Source organism: Mytilus galloprovincialis, chromosome 14 (genome assembly GCF_965363235.1).
Source record: "Mytilus galloprovincialis chromosome 14, xbMytGall1.hap1.1, whole genome shotgun sequence".
In the NCBI taxonomy this organism is placed as follows: Eukaryota; Metazoa; Mollusca; class Bivalvia; order Mytilida; family Mytilidae; genus Mytilus; species Mytilus galloprovincialis.
In genome coordinates, this window is record NC_134851.1 from 52,891,746 (window position 1) to 52,912,039 (window position 20,294).

The window sequence follows — 20,294 nt, forward strand, 5'->3', positions numbered from 1 at the left end:
GGTTTAGAAAATATCTGTAGCTAAACTGTTTTGAAAGTCAACAATTCAAGCAACAATAAGTGAGAGATTTACAATGATATTGAAACACAACACCACATACAACACTTTAAGTCACCAGCCTGTCACTGCTTTATTTATGCTAAGATAACTTGTAAGTTAGATAGATAGATAGTTCATGTCTTCATTCTGTCAAAATTGAAAGGAGATTTACTTCTGTCAAATCCTCAGACTGTCAAAAAGCATTTGATGATGAGGACTGTTTCTTTTTAATGCACATACAATGTGTCATAAAATTGCCTGCTGATATTTTTAAAGTAAAAATTACATTTGCATAAACTTCTGTATATTAACAGGGATCAAGATTCCAAGTACGATATGATGGTATGATGCACTACATGACAATCTTAAAAGTACGGGAATATGAAGCAGGACAAGTCCGTGTTGTCACCAAGAATTCTGAAGGTGAAGCTGAGGCTAGTACAACCTTGTCTGTGGTACCCAAGGATGATTGGAGGTCAAAACTCAGACAAGCTCCTAAAGGTAGGATATATGATCAGGATTATTAAATACTTAAAATATTTGTTTTACATTTTAATATGAAAAATATCTTTTATGTTTACATATTATAAAACACAATGTATATAATCAATTTTCTTTTTGTACTATTCAATATATGATTATAAAATGTATACTATAAACTTTTGCATTTGTTGCAAAAATGATTGATATTTTTCAATCCATATCTACTTTTAACAGGATGTGAGAACCATGATTATATCATGTAATATATTTATCTTTATTTAGGAGAACTTGAAATTGAATTAGATAGAAGACACAAGATTGAACTGAGAACACCTGAATTGCAAAAGGCATTTGAAAAACCAAGAGCTACTGAATTCCAGCTTAAGCAAATTGAAAGAGGTAATTATGTTTAAATATACAGTTACATGTAAGATGACATTTTATAATGATTTCTTAACAAGTGATAATTTAAATAATGAAAATTTGATACAAATATTACATTTATAAGTTACCTATTTTACATGTTTCATTTCAATGTTAAAAATATCTGTTCTTATATATATATACTTTTTAACCGGATTTTTGTGTAAAAAATGTCGGTTATTGATTTGGGGATGTACGGCGGGCGGCCGGGCGGTCGGCAACCAAATGTTGTCCGTGCATTTACTCATGAAGTGTTCAACCAAACCTTTTAAAATTTTAATATGTTGTTACTGACAACAAAATGGAGGTCAAGTTCAATGACGATTTTGACGTTCATTATTGTTCAATTGTGCTTTTTATGTTGTTTGAAAAAATTGTAATTGTAACAAATGAAACAAAAGTAAAGGTAACTGATTTTATTTGTTTAATTTTAGCTGCAGAAACTAGAGTCAAAATGAAACATGACAAAGAAATAAGAAAAACAGAATATGTCAGCATCTCTAGTCAGTACAGACAGCTTCCACAAGAAATACCAGCAGCAAGAGCAGTCAGACAAGATCGTCCAGAAATACAGATAGACATTCAGAAGGCTAAGATCATACCTGTCATGCCTGAACAACAACCAGAGGAATCCAAGATGTCAGAGACATTTATTACATTGGAAAGACGAGAAGCTCCTGTCTTCACCAAGCCACTCAGACCTTCCAGAATTACTGAAGGAAAACCTGTCACGTAAGTTTTGTTTTATATTTCTATCTAGATTTTCTTTTACTTGTGTAACTAGGAAAACTATGGTAATATATAGATATTTCTCAAATTTTTTGGCGATTTAACCATTTCTGAACCCATTGTATAAAAAAATGTCATCAATGCGAGACTCGGTTTCAATAATTGAATAATTTTACTAAATTTAATGGATAAATTTGATAATCTACTGTTGCAAATGTAAGAATCTATTTCATATAGCCATATAGTTTAATTATTTAAAAAATAAGTTTGTTCTCACAATATTATAGCAGAAATACATTTAAAACAGATTAGATAAGTCAACTTTGTTTGAATAATTTATAGGTTGGAGGTCCATTACAAAGGTTTCCCACCACCAATTATATCATGGTATCGTGACAACTTTGAGATCCAACCCTCACATGACTTCCAGATAAACACAACAGAGACCGTGAGCACACTCAGTATTCCTGAAGTTTTCCCAGAAGATACAGGAATGTTTACAGTCAAAGCTTACAACATGTATGGCACAGTACAATGTAAAGCTAAACTCACTGTCATAGGTAAGAACAAAGGTCAAAGCTTACAACATGTACGGCACAGTACAATGTAAAGCTAAACTCACAGTCATAGGTAAGAACAAAGGTCAAAGTTTAAATAAGGAACAGTAGAATGCTAAGCACATTTGTCATAGTAATGCTGTATTTGATTGTCCCATTGATGATGACATTTAAAGTTATATTTTAAGAAACTTAAGTTACAATAGTTGTGAACAAATTGGTCTCTTTTAGATACCAGGCTACTTTTTTTTATTGTATTTCATAAGTAAAGAATTGTATATTTGTTCCATTGATCATATATCTGGTAAAGTTAATGGTAAGCGTAAATCAGTACATTTCTATATTGTCTTCTAAGTTGATATAGGAAATTCATAGAAATGCATGATTTCTCATTGTGTATGTTGGATAAGTTATGTAAAAATAAAAATTGTACCATAATGTGTTAAGATTTGGTAGATTTTGTATATACTGAAGATTAATGTTTGAATTTTAGAAGAAGAAGAACCAGAAAGAGACCAGCCCCCAGAGTTCAGAAGTCTGATCAGAGATACTAACTCACTAGAGGGAGAACCTGCCACATTTGATTGTCAAGTGTCTGGACGTCCTAAACCAACTGTTTCATGGCAAAAGGTTTGTAAAACATCTCGGTAGATCTTTAAATGATTAAGCAATTTCATTTTAAGCATTTGGAAGGAGAAAGATATTTTAAAGTTTTTATTCAACAGAAAAAGACTGCTGTAGGATTTCCTTTCACACTAATTTTTACCTCATATAATTTTTGTAATGACATAATCATGAATACAAAAGTTGCACTCTTCATTTTTATTCTAATGCTTGTAAATGTGAATTTGTAAATTCAGTTTGGCTTGTAATTTTATGTTTGAACCTTTATCAGTATAACTATGTAGTTCCAATATGTATATCACTGTTGCTCTATTGCAATGATTCATAAACATTGGAATATGTTCTAGGATGGCCATTCAATCCCAGACAGTCCTCGTACCAAGTTTATTGAGGAAGATGAGAATAACACCTTCCTGATTTATGAGGTCAAACCTGAAGATGCTGGACAATACAGTTGTGTGGCCTTGAACCCAGTTGGCAAGGCAACATGTACAGCTAGACTTAATGTTGAATGTAAGTAGTTAACAGATTTTCTATATTCAAGACCATTTATATATTTGAAACTATTTTGTTAGATGTCCATTTATGACTACTTTTGTGATACTAATACATAGAGAGAACTTGTTCATTCTGGTTATGTTAATACCAAATCTCTAAAGTTTCTTAAATAAATTTAAGACACTTTAGAGACTTTTTTTAACTCAATATATTTTTCTACAGTGCCAGTTGGACCACCAGAAACCTTAGAGAAACCTAAGCCCATAGAAGCAGTAAAGGCCCCTGCTGTTGTAGAAGGTCCAAAGAATAATGCAGTTGACGAGGGAGAACCTGCTACTTTTGTTGCCAAGATATCAGGCTACCCAGGTATGCACATATTATAAATGTATTTCTATACATATATTTTGTAAAAATCATGTTATGATTTGTTGCAAAAGTTATTAATTTAGTTTCAAAAATTTTAACATTTAACTGTTCTTGATTATATCTTTATAACTATGAATCCTTTATGAAAAAAGCACATGTGTCAAACGTTATTTTACTAATCGCTTTAGGAAAGTTTGAATGTTAGCAAAGTCTTTTATGAGATACCCACTAAATCACTAAATGAGGGATGACAACCAAAAAGTGATTCCTTATTATAAATCTTATATGATCTTCAATGAGTATTTACCAGAAATATATCTCCACAACACATTTTTCATAAATTCTGTCAAATAAATTCCTAATATTAGTTTTTGTTTGTGATTATAGTTCCAGTTGTGACATGGTACCGTAACAACCAGATTGTGAAGCCATCGAAGTATTTCCAAATGGAAGCCACACCAGAAGGTACACACAGTCTAAACATACTGGAGGCTTTCCCAGAAGACACTGGCACATACAGATGTGTCGCTAGGAACAAAGCAGGGGAAGTAACCTCGTCAGCTTTCCTCAAAGTTCATGGTATGATCTTTTATCAAATTTAGTTGACCAGAATGGTTTTGATAAGCTTGGTGATCTGTTTAATTATTCATATATTCAATATTTACAATGCGGAAAATTTTAAATAAGAGTACAATGTTTTTCTCTTTTTAGTAAAATATACTGGTTTAAAATTTTGATTGGTTAGTCTCTTTTTATTTAGGAGAAAAGACATGTTGCAGTTTGAATTTTACTTGTATAGGTAATTTAACAAGTATATGAATACAATAATTCTTAGCTGACATTTAACTAATAAATTGTCATACACACTGTGTGATATTTCTGTTACTATTCTTATTTCTTATGAATGAAGAATGCATAATTAAAATGAATTGAAAATACAAGACAATGTGTTTTTAGGATTGGAAAGTGAGACAGAGCAGCCACAACCAACTTCTGCCCAGAGACTACAACCACCAAGCATTACCAAACCAATCACCAACACACTGGTAACAGAAGGTAGTGGTGCTAAGTTTGAATGTCAGTTCTCTGGACAACCACAGCCAGAGATCAAATGGCTGAGGAATGGTCTACAGGTTATTCAGGACTCCAGAAACTACAAGGTTATTGTCTTATACTTGTCATGTTTTTGTATTGAAAAACTAGTGTTACTTGAGATGTAAAAATTAAGTTTTAGGGCATCTCTCATAAAATGATAGTGTCTGTTTTATTGGGGCATTTTGTATTGTTTTTTTTTTTTTGAATTATTGAATAAGTGATTCTTGTTTTAAAATGGATAGCTGATGTAAATTATAGCAATAAATATTAAAATAGGCCTCCTGTCTCTTTTAAGGAGTTATGAATAGCTTAAATGTTACGACTTAAAATTGTGAAGTGGTGATGGAGATTTTTTTACAAGAACCCAATAAATGTTTGTCAATTTTATATATAGAAAACAGGTTCTATAATGTTATCTTTAAAATTTGTTTCAGATTGAGAGAAACCCTAACAGTACAGTATTAACTATCAAAGAGTCTTTCCCAGAGGACAGTGGACTGATTACCTGTCGTCTGAAGAATGCTATAGGACAAACAGAATGTTCTGCAGAGCTCTATGTACAAGGTAAGATTTAACAAGGGAGGTAACTCTACAAGTAAAAGGGGAACAAATATATTTTATGGATAAGTGATCAGTTTAAAAAAAATAATTTATAAATAGTAAATAAAAGCAACATTGATAGAAAAAAATATTGCATGATTTATTTGCCCAAACTAACTTGAATGGCATGAAAAGACCAGTTCTTTAGTTTACAGTTTCTTTCTTTTAATAATATCAAGATCAAAGGAGTTCAAGCGTCAATTATATTTGGCTCTCTGATAATTGAATTGAGCATTCATTGTATAGAATGTGAGCATGTTTGATGATTAGTCTTTTACAGATGCAGTGATACAGTGGCATGCTGGAATTTTCTCCTGATTGTTTTCTGTCTGTCAAATACCTCAAAGAGTTGTAGTCTAAATTAATGCATGGCTGTCATTAACTATTAATATTGAACCAGGCACTCTCATTCAAATTCAATGAATTGAACACTGAATGAGTTTGGATGGTTTAAGATATACAGTTTCATTTATTGAAGCAAATTTCATTAAATTTAGGAAAATATCTTATTCTAATTAAATTTAATGAGAAGCATGAAATTCAGAAGGACAAATCCTTTTAAATCCACTACAAATGGGAATGATTAAATCACAATTATTATAAAGAGAATTCAATCTGTTATAGAGTTGAGTTTGTAATAAGGGGTATTGAGAATACTGCCCTTATCAAATTTATCCTGTTTTTTTTTATTTAAAAGGATTTGCATCTTCCACCATTTTAACTCAGAATGTTATGCTTTCCTTTCAGCCTTAGAGAAAATTTGCTCCTAATAAAACTGCTGACAAAAATATCTACAAATTTAGAAAGAAGTTGCATAGTTTGAAAAATTTTAACTTTGTTTCATCTTTTGGTTATTTCTTTATGATATAAATTGTTTGATTAATTGTATTGAAATATAGACTGTTTATTATATTTGTCAGCAGTTTTTGATTAACAATATAAAAAAAAGAATAACTATTTTACCTGATATCTTAACTAACTCATTATGTTTTCTGTGTGTGTTCACTAACTATCATGACATGTAAGATTTAGCCTACAGGACAGATTTGCATGAATTGTGTGACTGGACTTTCCTCTTCTGTCAATGCTGCATGTTAGAAGAACTGCACAATTCTTACTTCAATACCTGTAAGGTGAGTTCTGTTGCTTTTACCAAAATGTACATAGTCAGTAAAACCAAATTCTAAGAAAACACACAAAATATCTCTTTGCAGCTGAAGTATTGTCAAATAAATAATAAGACTTTACTATTTTTTATGATTGTTGCTACAGCTTATACACAATTTTGAAATATATGTACAAAAGTATTACATAAAAAAAACAAAAATGAAAACACACAAGAAATTAATATGAAGATAAAACTGTTTTTTTTGGAACAAAACAGTACTTTTACAATATGTCACAGTGACTTGTGTTTGAAGTACTTTTATTGATTAATCTTCTCCAGAGACCCTCACTGCCAAAAGTTTATAAAATCAAATATGTGAAATACAGGTTTACCAAACACAGGACAATTACCATCTAAAGAATTGACAATTTATCTACAGCACCAACCATTTTTACTAAATATCTTATGAGAAAAAATACTTATAGCCATGAACATTTCTGTAAAACTAAAGATCTTATGAATGATAAGATTTTTGTGAAAAGATTATGCCATTGTGTAAAATATGGTAAAATGTTATGTTAAAGATATACTTATTGTACATACTGTATGTTTATAGACACTGAAGAAGCCAGACTTCTAGAGGAGAAATATATTACCACAATCAAGACAACACCACCAGACTTTGTCAAAGCTCTTTCTCCAGTCACAGAGTTCCAACCAGGAGAAACAGCCAAGTATGTTTTATTTCTCTAAAAAGTCATTTTTCTTGACAATTTCAATACTGAGCAAATGAAGTTAAAATATTCATGTTCTTTTCAAACATTCTTTTTTCTTTCAACCATATGTATTTTCAAGTGTTCATGTGCAAAGTTTCGTTTTCAAAATTTTGAACTTCTTATCTTTTGAAGTAGAAAAAACAATTAATGAATTGTATTGTATCAATTTAGAAACTCTATGGGGGAAATAAACTTTTACATAAAGTATATGTGAGGAAAAAACCAAGGTTAATGACTGAAGTGTATTAGTTTTAAAAAAGATTGAGTAGTGAGAGTGAGTTAAAATCTTCAGCAATAAAACTTTCATATTTATGGATGAAAGTAACTCTGAACAATCTTTGCTAAAAATGAATTATAGTTTTATATTAAAACTTTCATTGTCAATTTTAGATTGGAAGCCACTGTCAAGGCTTACCCACCACCAAGGTGTACCTTCTATATCAATGGACAACCTATTGTTCCAACACCCAGACGTAACATAGTACGGGAAAAGGACACAATCATCCTGATTATAATCAATGCCCAGAAGGAGGATGAAGGTGATTACCAACTGAACGTGGAGAATGAAGTGGGATCTGTAACATGTAAAACAACTCTTACCATGGCTCGTAAGTGGATAATGTGGCGTTTTTTTCAAGGTTATGCAGTAAAAATTCTTGAAAAATATGACGATTCAGCATATCTCTAATTAAAATACCAATCAACAAAAAAGATTAATGTTTAGTAGAAAAAAAAAAAGATTTAACAGCAAATCTTATAATGTTAAAGGGTGATAGTTTGGAAGAACAGCGGACACAATTTCCCTTTTTTGTACTTTTTTTTGCTTTGCAAATAAATGTGTTCAGTTGAACCATGTTTAGTAAAGAATTTATTGAATATATGTTAAAAGAAACTGATTAAGTTGTTGCAATTGAATTTATTGTGTATTTTTCTTTTTCTTTCAGCAAAAGAGAAATTCATTGAGATAGTTCCTAAGACAGAGTCTTACACAGTGACCGAGACCACCACAACTGTCACACGAGAGGAACGTGTCATACAGCAAGAGATGAAACCTGAGTTTGTTACACCACTAGAACCAGAAATATACGTTAGAGAGAGAGGCATAGCTAGGTAGGTGTTCACTAGAACAAGAAATGTACAGTTAACTCTCTTTGTCTCGAACTCGGTTGACTCGAAATTTCGGATGAGTCGAAGTTTTCACGTGGTCCCGAACTTTATTCCATACAAAAGTATGTAATTCGACTCCTGATGAGTCGAAATTGGATGAGTCGAAATTTCGGTTGAGTCGAACTAAATCTACGGTCCCAAGGTTAACAAAAGCATTCAAAATTCATTTTTTATCTCGAACTAATACACATATGTCAAAACATGACCTCCGGGATTTAAATTGATTGAAGAGTTAATCTGACAATACACGTGTAATTAAATTTCCGGTCATTGACCACTGTATTGATTTATGACATGCTATTTCTATGAGTGTTTACCTAAGATTATCTTTTATAGAATTTTGATAAATAATTAGTGATACATTGTTAATGTTCATGAAAAAGTATTTAAAATGTTTACAAAACAATTAATTTGTGATTTACACTAATGAGCTTGGGTGTGTATAAAGTGAGGATTATGGCTTCCGTTGATGATCACCTAAAAACTACTCAAACAGCATCTTTGATCTTGTTATATTTTCTTTTGAAAAGAAAGAGTGAGATAAAAAAAAATGAATAGAAATCAAAATTTTCTTAAATCTTTTGTATCCGAGAATAAACAATTTTGTCAGCTATAACCGACCTGAATAACGAAACTATCGATTGGAATTTACACTCTTGGAAAAGCCATAGGATTTTTTTTTAATTGAAACAATTGAATAAGTAAAAATAATATCATTATAATAATAAAAGACTGTGACATACAAACACATCGATCTGATACTAGAATATCGATCCCCTTGCCATATTCACCCGGATTTATTTTAGCTTTACCAAGCTTAGCAAGAGTTGTGTCCTTTAGATTGTCGAACTTCCGGTGTTCGTTTGAGTCGAACTACGTGTATCTCGAAATATTTCTCTGGTCCGGCTGACTTCGACATAACGAGAGTCGACTGTATGTTGGGTATCAGAAATTTGGTCAAAATATGAGGTTGGGAGGTAGATATTCGCTTTCACCATATAAAAGTAACTTCAATACAAATATAGTTTAAAAATGATTGGATATTAGAAAATTCTTAGGGTTCTTTATTACAGATAAATTCTGGGGAAAATAAGTACCATGTTAAAAATTTTCAAAGTTGGATATCATAAAATATATGTATTTTGTTTGTAGACTTGAATGCAAGATTGGTGCCTATCCTCCACCACTGGTTACATGGTACATCAACGGTGTGGAGGTTGTACCTTCACCTCATTATGAAGTATTGAATGAGGAGGGTAAGACTACCTTACTGATCATAGAGGTCGGACCAGAAGACACTGGAGAGTACACATGTAGAGCTGTATCAGAGATAGGAGAAACAACATGTAGTTCTACACTTTATGTACAAGGTAGGTAACATTTTCTTACATCTAAGTACAGTTAGAACTTGTCATAACTGAACCCCTTAAGGACTGGAAACAAATCATAAGTCGAGATAAAACAGACATCACCATGACTATAAGAACAGATTTTTTGTGAAAATTTGAAAGCTCTATAATTTGTATTTATAATTCAGGACCTGTAAAACTAGGATTTTAGAATACTTGTTTTTAAAGTTATTAGTTTGATTTTGATTTAAGCTATTCATAGATAGAGTATTTCCGTTGAAAAATTTTTGTTAAACATTGTAGAGCCAGCAACAGAGGAACTAACTATACCAAAGAGACCAAGTGACATGGCAGAATTACAGCCATCCCCAACTGAGTCACTCCACCCACCCAAGTTTGTCAAACCATTACCATCATTGGAGGCTGCTGATGGCCAGGAACTCAGTATCCCATGTAAAATCATTGGCAAACCTCCACCACAGATCTCATTCTTCCACAATGGTAAAAACATTGACCAGGATGATGAGTATGTTATATCGTACAATCCTGACACAGGGGAGATAAATCTACTGATCGTAGAGGTCTTCCCTGAGGATGAGGGAGAGTATGTATGTATTGCCCAGAACCCTGTCGGTGAGGCTAGTACTAGGTCATACCTAACTGTTGTGGACACGGGAATAGAGCTATATACGACAGAGGAGGAAACCATGGATGTCGAAGAAGAGGAGGTCGTACCTAAGGTATTTATATAATAAATAGAATGTAAAATGCAGTTATGATGCTCCAGTGAACTTACTTCCCTTTCAAAACCAAAGGGTTCAAGAAGAATGATTGAACATAGTAATAAAATGCTTATTTTGGAAATGATTATTGTAAACTATGTTTTTAATAATATTTACCTGTTTTAAAAGGAAATTTGTCTTTTGCTAGGACAACTGTTAAGTTTCAAATTCTATCACATTTCTTAGCAATTCAGATTAAGTTATTATATTGTTGAAAAATCTTCTTCAAAACTTAATATAGTTTTTAGAAAACATGCAAAGAACAACACAAATCTGTAAAAATAATAATAATAAAAAAAAAACCACAACAAAAATGTGTTCTTTGTTATTCACTTGTGATAATAAATGTTTTTTTATCGTTAAGGTTGTAAAGAGGCCACAAGCACCTGTTGAACTTAAATCATATGAAGTAGAAGAGATGGAAGTCACACCCACCATCATTGACAGGCCAAAACCTGAGCCATTGGTCAAAGAACAACCACGAGAAGAATCTCCTGAGAGGGAGAGAATTCAACCAGTTGAAAAAACTGTACCAAAACAACCTGTTGAGGAAGTTGGTGAAGTTGTTGAAGAAGAAGCAATTCAACCAGCCAAAATACCAAAGAAGGAGTTACCTCCCTTCAAACAAGTAGCAGAAACAGAGGAAGAAAAAATTGTCCCAGAAATGGTTACTAAGAAAATTGTTATTCCTGACAAGGAATTATCAGACAAATTTGACAAAACTGGAGGTCAACCTATTGGGGAACCAGCCAAACGTAAACCAGACCTTGTTCCTGAATATGACACAATGGAGGAGGCACAGGCCATTGAGGAAGTGCCACCTGAATTCACAGATTTACTAAAGCCACAGATCATACAAGACGGCAATGAAGTTACCATGACCTGCACAGTGGTTGGTATTCCAACACCAGTGGTCAAATGGTACAAGGATGATCACGAGATCATTCCAAGTACTGATTTCAAAATAGAATACGAGGAGAACACTGGCGTATGCAAACTAACAATTCCAGAAGTTTTCACAGACGATACTGGTGTTTATGCTTGTGCTGCTAAAAATCCATTTGGTGAAAGTGTAACAACGGCTAATCTGGTTGTCCAACGTAAGTGTTATATAAAGCGTATGATAGTGAAAAACAACCTATAGCAAAAATGTGAAGTACATCATTGTTAATGAAAAGTAGGCTGAGAAAATTCTGGTTTAAAAATTGTTGAGGAATATGTTAAAATGAAAAACTATTTTATTTTAACCTTCAACACTGGGCAAAAACCCTTACTGTAGAGCTATAAAATGCCTAAGGTAAAAAAATCAAATTAGAAATATCAAGACTCAGAGACATTTTTAGCATAAAATGAAAAAAAAAAAAAAAAAATACATTAAACACAGACTACAACCTGGAACATGCATATTGACTAGTTTATGGGAATTGCACATGTTTATAAGAAATCAGTCTTTCTTTTGACACTTGTGTAAAAAGGGGTTTTGGAAATCATGATAATATGGAGAAATGATTTTGATTATTTATTATTAATTGTATTGAAATATGGTAAACATATATAGAAGGACCTTGGTTTAATTAATGCGGTCATGAAATTGTTTTTTTTTTCCAGCTACTTCAGATGAAGAAGATGAAGAGATGGACATATCAGTCGGCCCTGACAGACATGTCACTAGAATGGAAATGTCGCCAGAGTTCATTAGACCTCTGATACCTGAGACTAGAGTACCTGAGGGAGATATTGCCAGGTAAGAATCTTTTACTCATTAGTTTACACTTGTTTATGTCAAAATATTTGACATAGCAATTTTTTTCAATTTGATAAGATATCTTATCATAAAAAGCATGATAATTATAGAATCTTAATCTTTAAATGATGGTCACAGCTGAAAAATGGTTTTTGTTTGTTTTTTTTTTTTTTTTAATCACACTGCAAGTTATAATTAAGTTCATGTACAGTAATACCTTTATTTTCAGGTTTGAAGTTGAGGTCAGAGGTGAACCACAACCTACAGTGACCTGGTATAAAAATGAGGTCAAACTTCAGCCCACTGATAATAAAGTAGTTGTAACTGAAGAAAACAATAAAACCACTCTGATTATACACAATGTCAATCCCGAGGATGTTGGCGATTATATCTGTGTGGCAGAGAATGAAAGAGGCGTGGTTACATGTAAATCTACACTTCTTATCAAACGTAAGTTTACTAAGTTAACTTTTGTTCTCTGTTGTTGTGTTTTTAAAATTAAATTTTATATTAATGAGACTTTTCAATTTTCACTTTCTCATGAGAGGTGTGACTTTAACAAGAACACATGATACAAATTTTCCATTTTCTGGTATGTAATTGTCATTAATTTCAGGTGTTTTTATGTTCTTGAGTATTTCCCAGAAGTATATTTCTACTTTAATTATTAATATTGATTGTAATGTTTTACAGCTGTGAAGAAGGTAGAATTTGTACTGCCAACTAATCAGAAACCAGAGGAAGAAGAGACTGTACCAAAACAACCTGAGGAATTCACACCTCCAGAATTCACTGAGCTTCTCAAGCCTACAACGGTTAAGGATAGCTCCAGAGTAGAACTGAAAGTGAAGTTTCTAGGTAAACCACAGCCTAGGATTATCTGGTACCACAATGGGAAGGAGATAAAGCCAAGTCATGTCTTCCAGATCATAATAGACTACAGTAAGAAGGAGAGTATCCTGATTATTGTGGAAGTCTTCCCAGAGGATGAGGGAGAATACACTTGTACGGCCAGGAATCCATACGGAGAATCTATCACATCCTGTAGACTTGTTGTTGTTGGTGAGTTGATTCTTGTTGTTAAATGATTCCACATACTATTTACTACTTTGAATTAGACTAGAATAGTTTAATTTAAACTCAAATGTTATTAAACAAAAAATAAAAAGTTGAAGTTGAAGTTGAAGTGTTCATTTATATGCTTGTTTCAAAGCTGTTACACAGAAATACACATAATTGTTTTTGAGATTGAACTGATTTATCACGACTTTGTTGTGATATTATAAAAATAATATAATGATGAAACTATAAAACTGAAATATGGGTTCAATACAATAAAACACAATATTGATGTGTAGGAGGCACATGGTGACTTTTTTTAATCTGATTTATGATTTTATTCCAAAAGCCTTCTATCCTCCTGGATTGCTTCTTATCACATTTTAACCATTATTTACCTTGGAATACCATTATTTTATTTTAACCTTGACCTTAACCTGCCCTTTTGACCTTTTTCAGCTCCAGATGAAGAAATTCCATCTGAAGAGTACCATAAAACTACTATTGAAGTACAACAGATGTCACCGGAAACTGAGAGACCTATACCTGTCCTAGAACGCCATAGATCCAGGATTGATATTGAACCAACAGAAGAAATGCAACCCATTATTATACCTGAGGATACAAGTTATATTGAGACAATATCTCTTGATAGAGTGCCAACAGTCACACAACCATCGACTAAACCAACAGCCTTTGAAATACAAATTGGCTTTCCACACGCACCAGTAACAACATCATCTGTAATCACAGAGACTACAACATACACTCAGGTTACTACAGAAACATTCCATGATGAAGACGACATTCCAAAAATTGTTGAAGGTGACTCGATTCATACGACAAGAGTCACAGTAGACAAGGAAGACAAAAAGAAACCTGTGGAAGTTATTGTACAAATGCCTGTAAAAGGCCCACAGGATGTTACAGAAGTGACACGAGAAACTAGAACCATTACCACTGAGGAGATACGTGCTGTACCTATGGAAGAGACCGAGAGTACAACTGAGGTCCATACTGAAACTATTGAAATCGTGCCAGAAGAGCAAAAGGAAGTTCAATTTCAGGTTACAATTCCGTCAAAGGAAGTTCATAAAACTGAAATCACCACAGGAAAAGAAAGAAGACCATCAGCACAGAAAATTGAAGTGGAAGTTCATACAACAACCATGAAACAAAAACCAACTGAAATTATCGCTAAAGTTGTGAGAGAGGTCAGTGGGACTGAAATAGAGGTCACTGAGATTAAAGATATACCACGTCCTCAAGATGAACAAATTGAAGAAATTAGACAAACAATTGAAAAACCTCATGATGAAGAAATTATCCCAATGGAAGAAGTTCCAGAAGAAGGGAAACATCAGGAAGAAGAAGTTATCCCAATGGAAGAAGTACCTGAGAAAAAGAAGCATAAGGAAGAAGAAATTATCCCAATGGAGGAAGTTCCTGAGGAAAAGAAACATATTGTAGAGGAAAAGACAGAAATTACAATTCCTATAACTGAAGAAATTCAAGAAGCTGTAGAAACAGTGATATCTAAAACAACCATTGAGAAAAAGAAACCTGCTGTTGATAAACATTTTAAAGATGAAATTTCTATTGAAGTCAAACCAGAGGAAAAACTCCCAGAAGAACAAAGAGTTGAGATCTTGTTAGATATAGCTGATCAACTTACAAAGGAAGAAAAAGTTGAAATTGTTGTTCCTGCTCCTGAAGAAAAGGAAGAGGTGACAGAAACAGTTGTCACAGAGGTCAAAGTTGACAAGAGAGAGAAGCATATAGAAGAATTAACAATGAATATCATGGGAGATGCAATGAAAGAAGTACAATTAGTTCTTCCAGTAAAACCAGTGCCAGAAGAAAAACCAGAAGAACAGACGACTGTAGAACAAGTCACTATAGAAACTGTCAAAGAAGAATTTACTTTTGAAGTTCCAGAGACTGAAGATGTACAGAAAGAGAAGACAACTCTTGAGATTCAGGAAGTTCCTGGAGAAGAATTTCAGATTGACATCAAAATGGAACAACCTGAACAGGAAGTACCTGTTGTAATGGAAGTATCTGAAGTTGAATCAGTTATAGAAACATCATCTGAAACTGTTACCCTACCTGAGAGTGAACAGGAAGTTCCTCAGGAGCTTACCATCCAGATTGATGAAAAACAGCAAGAAGAGGTCAGCTTTTCCTTCGAAATTGATGATACAGAAACTACATCAGTTGAGACAACAACAACTACTGAGGTAACCGAGGAAACAGACACTCAGGTTACTTTTACAACCACTGATGTGGAAGAAACACAACAGCAGGATATAACTTTTGAAGAGGTACCAACAGAAACAACAGAAATAGTCATCCAAACAACAAAGGAAACTGAAGTACCAGTTGCCATGGAAACAACTGGGGAGGAAATGACATTCACTTTCCAAGCACAACCTTCAGAATCTGTTGAGTTTTCTATGGAAATGCAACCAGAAAAAGAAACCACAGAACAAGAAATCACAACTTTTACTGAGGAAACTGGTACTGAAAATGTTGAAACTTTTGAGCTACCAGTTTCTCAGGATACATATACAGAGGAAATGACTCTAAATGTTGAAGGTCGACCATCTGAAGCTGTTGAATTTTCTCTAGAAATACAACCAGAAAAAGAAACAACTGAACAAGAAATTACAACTTTTACTGAAGAAACTGGTACTGAAAGTGTTGAAACTGTTGAGCTACCAGTTTCTCAGGATACATATAAAGAAGAAATGACTCTAAATGTTGAAGGTCAACCTTCTGAATCTGTCGAATTTTCTTTACAAATACAGCCAGAAAAAGAAACAACTGAACAAGAAATTACAACTTTTACCGAGGAAACTGGTACTGAAAGCTTTGAAACTTTTGAGCTACCAGTTTCTCAGGATACATATACAGAAGAAATGACTCTTAATGTTGAAGGTCGACCATCTGAATCTGTCGAATTTTCTTTACAAATACAGCCAGAAAAAGAAACAACTGAACAAGAAATTACAACTTTTACTGAGGAAACTGGTACTGAAAGCTTTGAAACTTTTGAGCTACCAGTTTCTCAGGATACATATACAGAAGAAATGACTCTTAATATTGAAGGTCAGCCTGAAGAAGAATTTGAGATGACATTAGAATTCCCAGATACTGAAAAACAAACAACTGTTATCAATGAAACCACAACTACTGAAGTTGTTGGAAATATTGGAGATGCTTTCACATTTCAATTACCAGAAAGTGATGAATCAACGATTCAAATTTCAACAATTGAAACAGAAGAAAAGCCTCAAGAAGAAATTGAAATGACCTTTGAACTTTCTGATCAAGAGGTCCCAGAGGTGACAGAAACAACTGTAATGGATACAACCTCTGAAAGTGTCACAGAGGAAGTGACATTTGAACTATCTGAAATAGAAGAAACTGACAAAGTAGAGGTCACACTTGATATTGAGGACAAACCTAAACTTACTTTAAAAATGCCTTCTAAAGAAGAAGACAGTGTTGCCAAAATTGTTATTACACAAGAAGAGACTACTGAAACATCTGAAATAATAGATAAGGCCACAACAACACAGGAAATCTATGATGTAGAAATCCCAGAAGGCCATAGTCCACCAGAATTCACTTGGGGTCTAACAACCCTGAAAGTTATGGATGGAGAAGAGGCTAAATTCCGATGTGAGTTACAGGGAATTCCCACTTGTCAAGTTGAGTGGTTCCATGATGATAAACCACTTTATGAGACACAAGATTTCCATTTGACCTTTGACACTGAATCAGGATCCTGTACTCTGCTGATTGTTGAAGTTTTCCCACAAGATGCTGGAGAGTATCGCTGTGAGGCTGTCAACCCTTACGGCAAAGCTGTCACCAAGGGATACTTGGAAGTGGAATGTAAGAACAAAATAGGTCTATGTTTATAAAAAGTTTTAGATGTTCAATCATTCCTGATTTTCAGTTATACAATTCTTCTTCTACCAAATTTGATACCTATACCTATTTATTTTTGAATGAATATTATTCTGATGATTGAAATATTCATTTTTGATTTTCTGGCAAACAAATTAATAAGTACCTAAAATGGGAGCTGGAAATGGATTACATTTTGAATTACATAAATTTTCTATTATAAAACATGGACATCAATGAGACAGCAGATTAACAAAATAAGTTAAACAAACAAAATTGAAAAGCCACCCATAGTTGATAGCTGGGGTAATAAATTAGTTATAGTATTCATAAGTGATCAATTGAAACAAACTTTGTCAAAAGTAGATCATTGGCAATAAAATAATGTGATATACATTACAATATTGAATAGATCTTTTAGAATTGATAGATATTATGACTTTTTTTTAAATTAAGAAACAAAGGGACATTAGAAAAATGTTCATAAGAAATTGCTCTGTAGGGAAACTTAAGTCTTTGAAATTGCACACTTTATGATAAAATATGAAGGACACAAAGCTCAAAATTATTATTTACTTTTCTTCATCGTCAATAAATGTTTTTGAAACCGTTTTCTATATATTTTAGCCTATGAGTATGTACCTGACACGGAGGAAGCTTCTGACTCATTTATGTCGTCAATGGATACACCATCTCCTCGACCACCAGTGGATTCTGATACAGAGATGGCAGCATTCCCCAAGGAATTCATGGACGAGATACAGAAACTGTCATCCAATGGCATGGACATAGACATTGATGATGTGAAGAAAGCTGCATTAATGGAACTGACAGAGAGATCAGAAGAGATTGTTTCTGTACCTGAAGAGGAACAAGAGGAGGTCAGTTTTATTTACATCAGCGATTTAATAATTTTATAGGTGGAATGAACTTTGACAAATTTGTTTGTTTTTCTTATGAACTTTAAAAATTCTTGTATTACGATAGATTTCAGGAATTTGATGGCTTCATATTAGTTATATTTATGTGCCTAACATTTGTTACAGAATTTCAGAAATATAAAATATTCAAACTTTTATGAATAGATAAAACTAAATAGGATCAAAAGTAAAGCCAAACTCGGACAAGGAACCAGATTTAAGGATGTAGTACCTGCAGCAGTAACATACTGTAATGGTTGGTCAATTTCTGGTGAAATTTTAACTGACTAAATACTATAGTGAAGGAAAGAAGTCCAATCTGTGTACATAATTGCATTTTAAACTAATGAGTATTATCTTTGACAGTTGTCATTAGTTTCAATGAAAATGAAATGTCAATTGTAGTAGCTACAGCTTTGCTTCAATGTGTGTTGATTAAGATTTTTTATGTGCAACTTATAAGATATGCCAAATATTGCAATTAGATAATGAATGATAAAAGATAACACATATACATATTTCTGTTACACTTATTCAGATATCTCAGCCTTCAGACGTCCCAACAGAAGAAGTACAACCTGAACAGGAAACACCACAAGAATCAATGGTGACAATCTCAGAAGAAACACATGAACAATCTCAAATTACTGAAATTACTACTGAAAAACCAGAAGAGACAAAACCCTCTGAGATTCCAGGTGAAGAAATAACACCTGAAATTGAATCTTCAATTGAGTCTAAAGTGACAATATCAGAGGAAACACCTGAGCAACCAGAGGTAACTGATGTTGAAGTTGCAAAACCAGAAGAAACACAGCCGTCAGAAGTTCCAGTAACAGAAACTAAACCTGAACTGGAAGCACCAACTGAATCTAAAGTATCTGTTGCAGAAGAACAATCAGACCAACCAGAAGTTACTGATGTTGAGATAGGACAAACCATCGAAGCAGCACCTTCTGAAGTTCCAACAGAAGAATCCAAACCAATTACAGAAGATACAGTTGAAACAAAAGTTACAGTTGAACAAGAATCAACTGAACAAATAGAAATATCTGAATTCCAACCAGATAAACAACAGGAAGTTGTTTCAATAGAGGTCAAACCACAGGAAGTGACAAAAGAGGAGATCACCATAGAGTTCAAACCACAGGAAGTGACAAAAGAGGAGATCAAAATAGAGGTCAAACCACAGGAAGTGACAAAAGAGGAGATCACAATAGAGGTCACAGAAGATGTAACTGTGGAAGAAGTACCAGAAGAGACATTCAAGACAACATTAGAGCAGGAAGCTCCAATGTTCACCATCCCCCTCACGGATCAGTCCGAGACGGAGAATAAGGTTGTTAAGTTAGTGGCGGAGTACACAGGACGTCCTCCACTGACAGTGACATGGTACCTGGATGGTGATGAGATTACTCCCAGCGAGGGTATCGAGATTGTCACCGAGGAGCGACAAACTGTCCTTACATTTAGGGAGCTTTTCCCTGAGGATGAAGGCGAATATTGGGTGGAGGTTGCTAATGTCGCTGGAAAAATTCGTTCCACAGCTTATGTCACAGTACTTCGTAAGTTACATAATGAATATTCTATTGTCATGATTTATAATTAAACTACTTGTTGGATAACTCATTTTGAATTTGTTGATTTTCCAATTTATTTATTCAAGACAAAAAGAAATTAGAAATTACAAGTAGACAATTATATTTCATGACAATAGATTTATTTACCTTGTTTTGACCACCAACCATAACAACAAAACTCTATGAAAAACCAAAAACACACCAAATGTTCATGTTCACTTTTACCAACACACCTGTATACATACATATATTATTCCATTTACTATTTTTTATTCTGTATAGCTGCAAATCACTTTATATTCTAAAGCCTTTTTATCCATGTTTACGTGATATTTTACTGCCATAGCATGAAATATATTTTGATAAAGATTGTTAAACTCTTTGACTTTATCCTGAAATGAGAGTGAGATGAAGTTAGTTGCATATGAGACAACATATTCTTACCGAAACCATGGAAACCATTTCAAACATTTATCC

General features: G+C 33.3%; 1 protein-coding gene across 22 annotated transcripts in view; it reads left to right on the plus strand.

Moving 5' to 3' along the window:
- The window catches only part of LOC143058355 (uncharacterized), a 295,609-nt gene that overhangs the window by 89,371 nt on the left and 185,944 nt on the right, over positions 1 to 20,294 (plus strand). For 21 of the 22 annotated variants that reach the window (XM_076231837.1, XM_076231830.1, XM_076231829.1 and 18 more), the window contains 22 exons: positions 354 to 540; positions 805 to 921; positions 1,380 to 1,677; positions 2,017 to 2,234; positions 2,725 to 2,861; positions 3,203 to 3,368; positions 3,576 to 3,719; positions 4,107 to 4,298; positions 4,677 to 4,879; positions 5,249 to 5,378; positions 7,139 to 7,256; positions 7,689 to 7,906; positions 8,243 to 8,408; positions 9,618 to 9,835; positions 10,118 to 10,554; positions 10,961 to 11,696; positions 12,205 to 12,340; positions 12,570 to 12,790; positions 13,034 to 13,402; positions 13,859 to 17,302; positions 17,945 to 18,198; positions 18,776 to 19,802. In XM_076231837.1, coding sequence (XP_076087952.1) covers positions 354 to 540; positions 805 to 921; positions 1,380 to 1,677; positions 2,017 to 2,234; positions 2,725 to 2,861; positions 3,203 to 3,368; positions 3,576 to 3,719; positions 4,107 to 4,298; positions 4,677 to 4,879; positions 5,249 to 5,378; positions 7,139 to 7,256; positions 7,689 to 7,906; positions 8,243 to 8,408; positions 9,618 to 9,835; positions 10,118 to 10,554; positions 10,961 to 11,696; positions 12,205 to 12,340; positions 12,570 to 12,790; positions 13,034 to 13,402; positions 13,859 to 17,302; positions 17,945 to 18,198; positions 18,776 to 19,802 — 9,136 coding nt within the window. The other variant, XM_076231852.1, reaches the window with a different exon arrangement.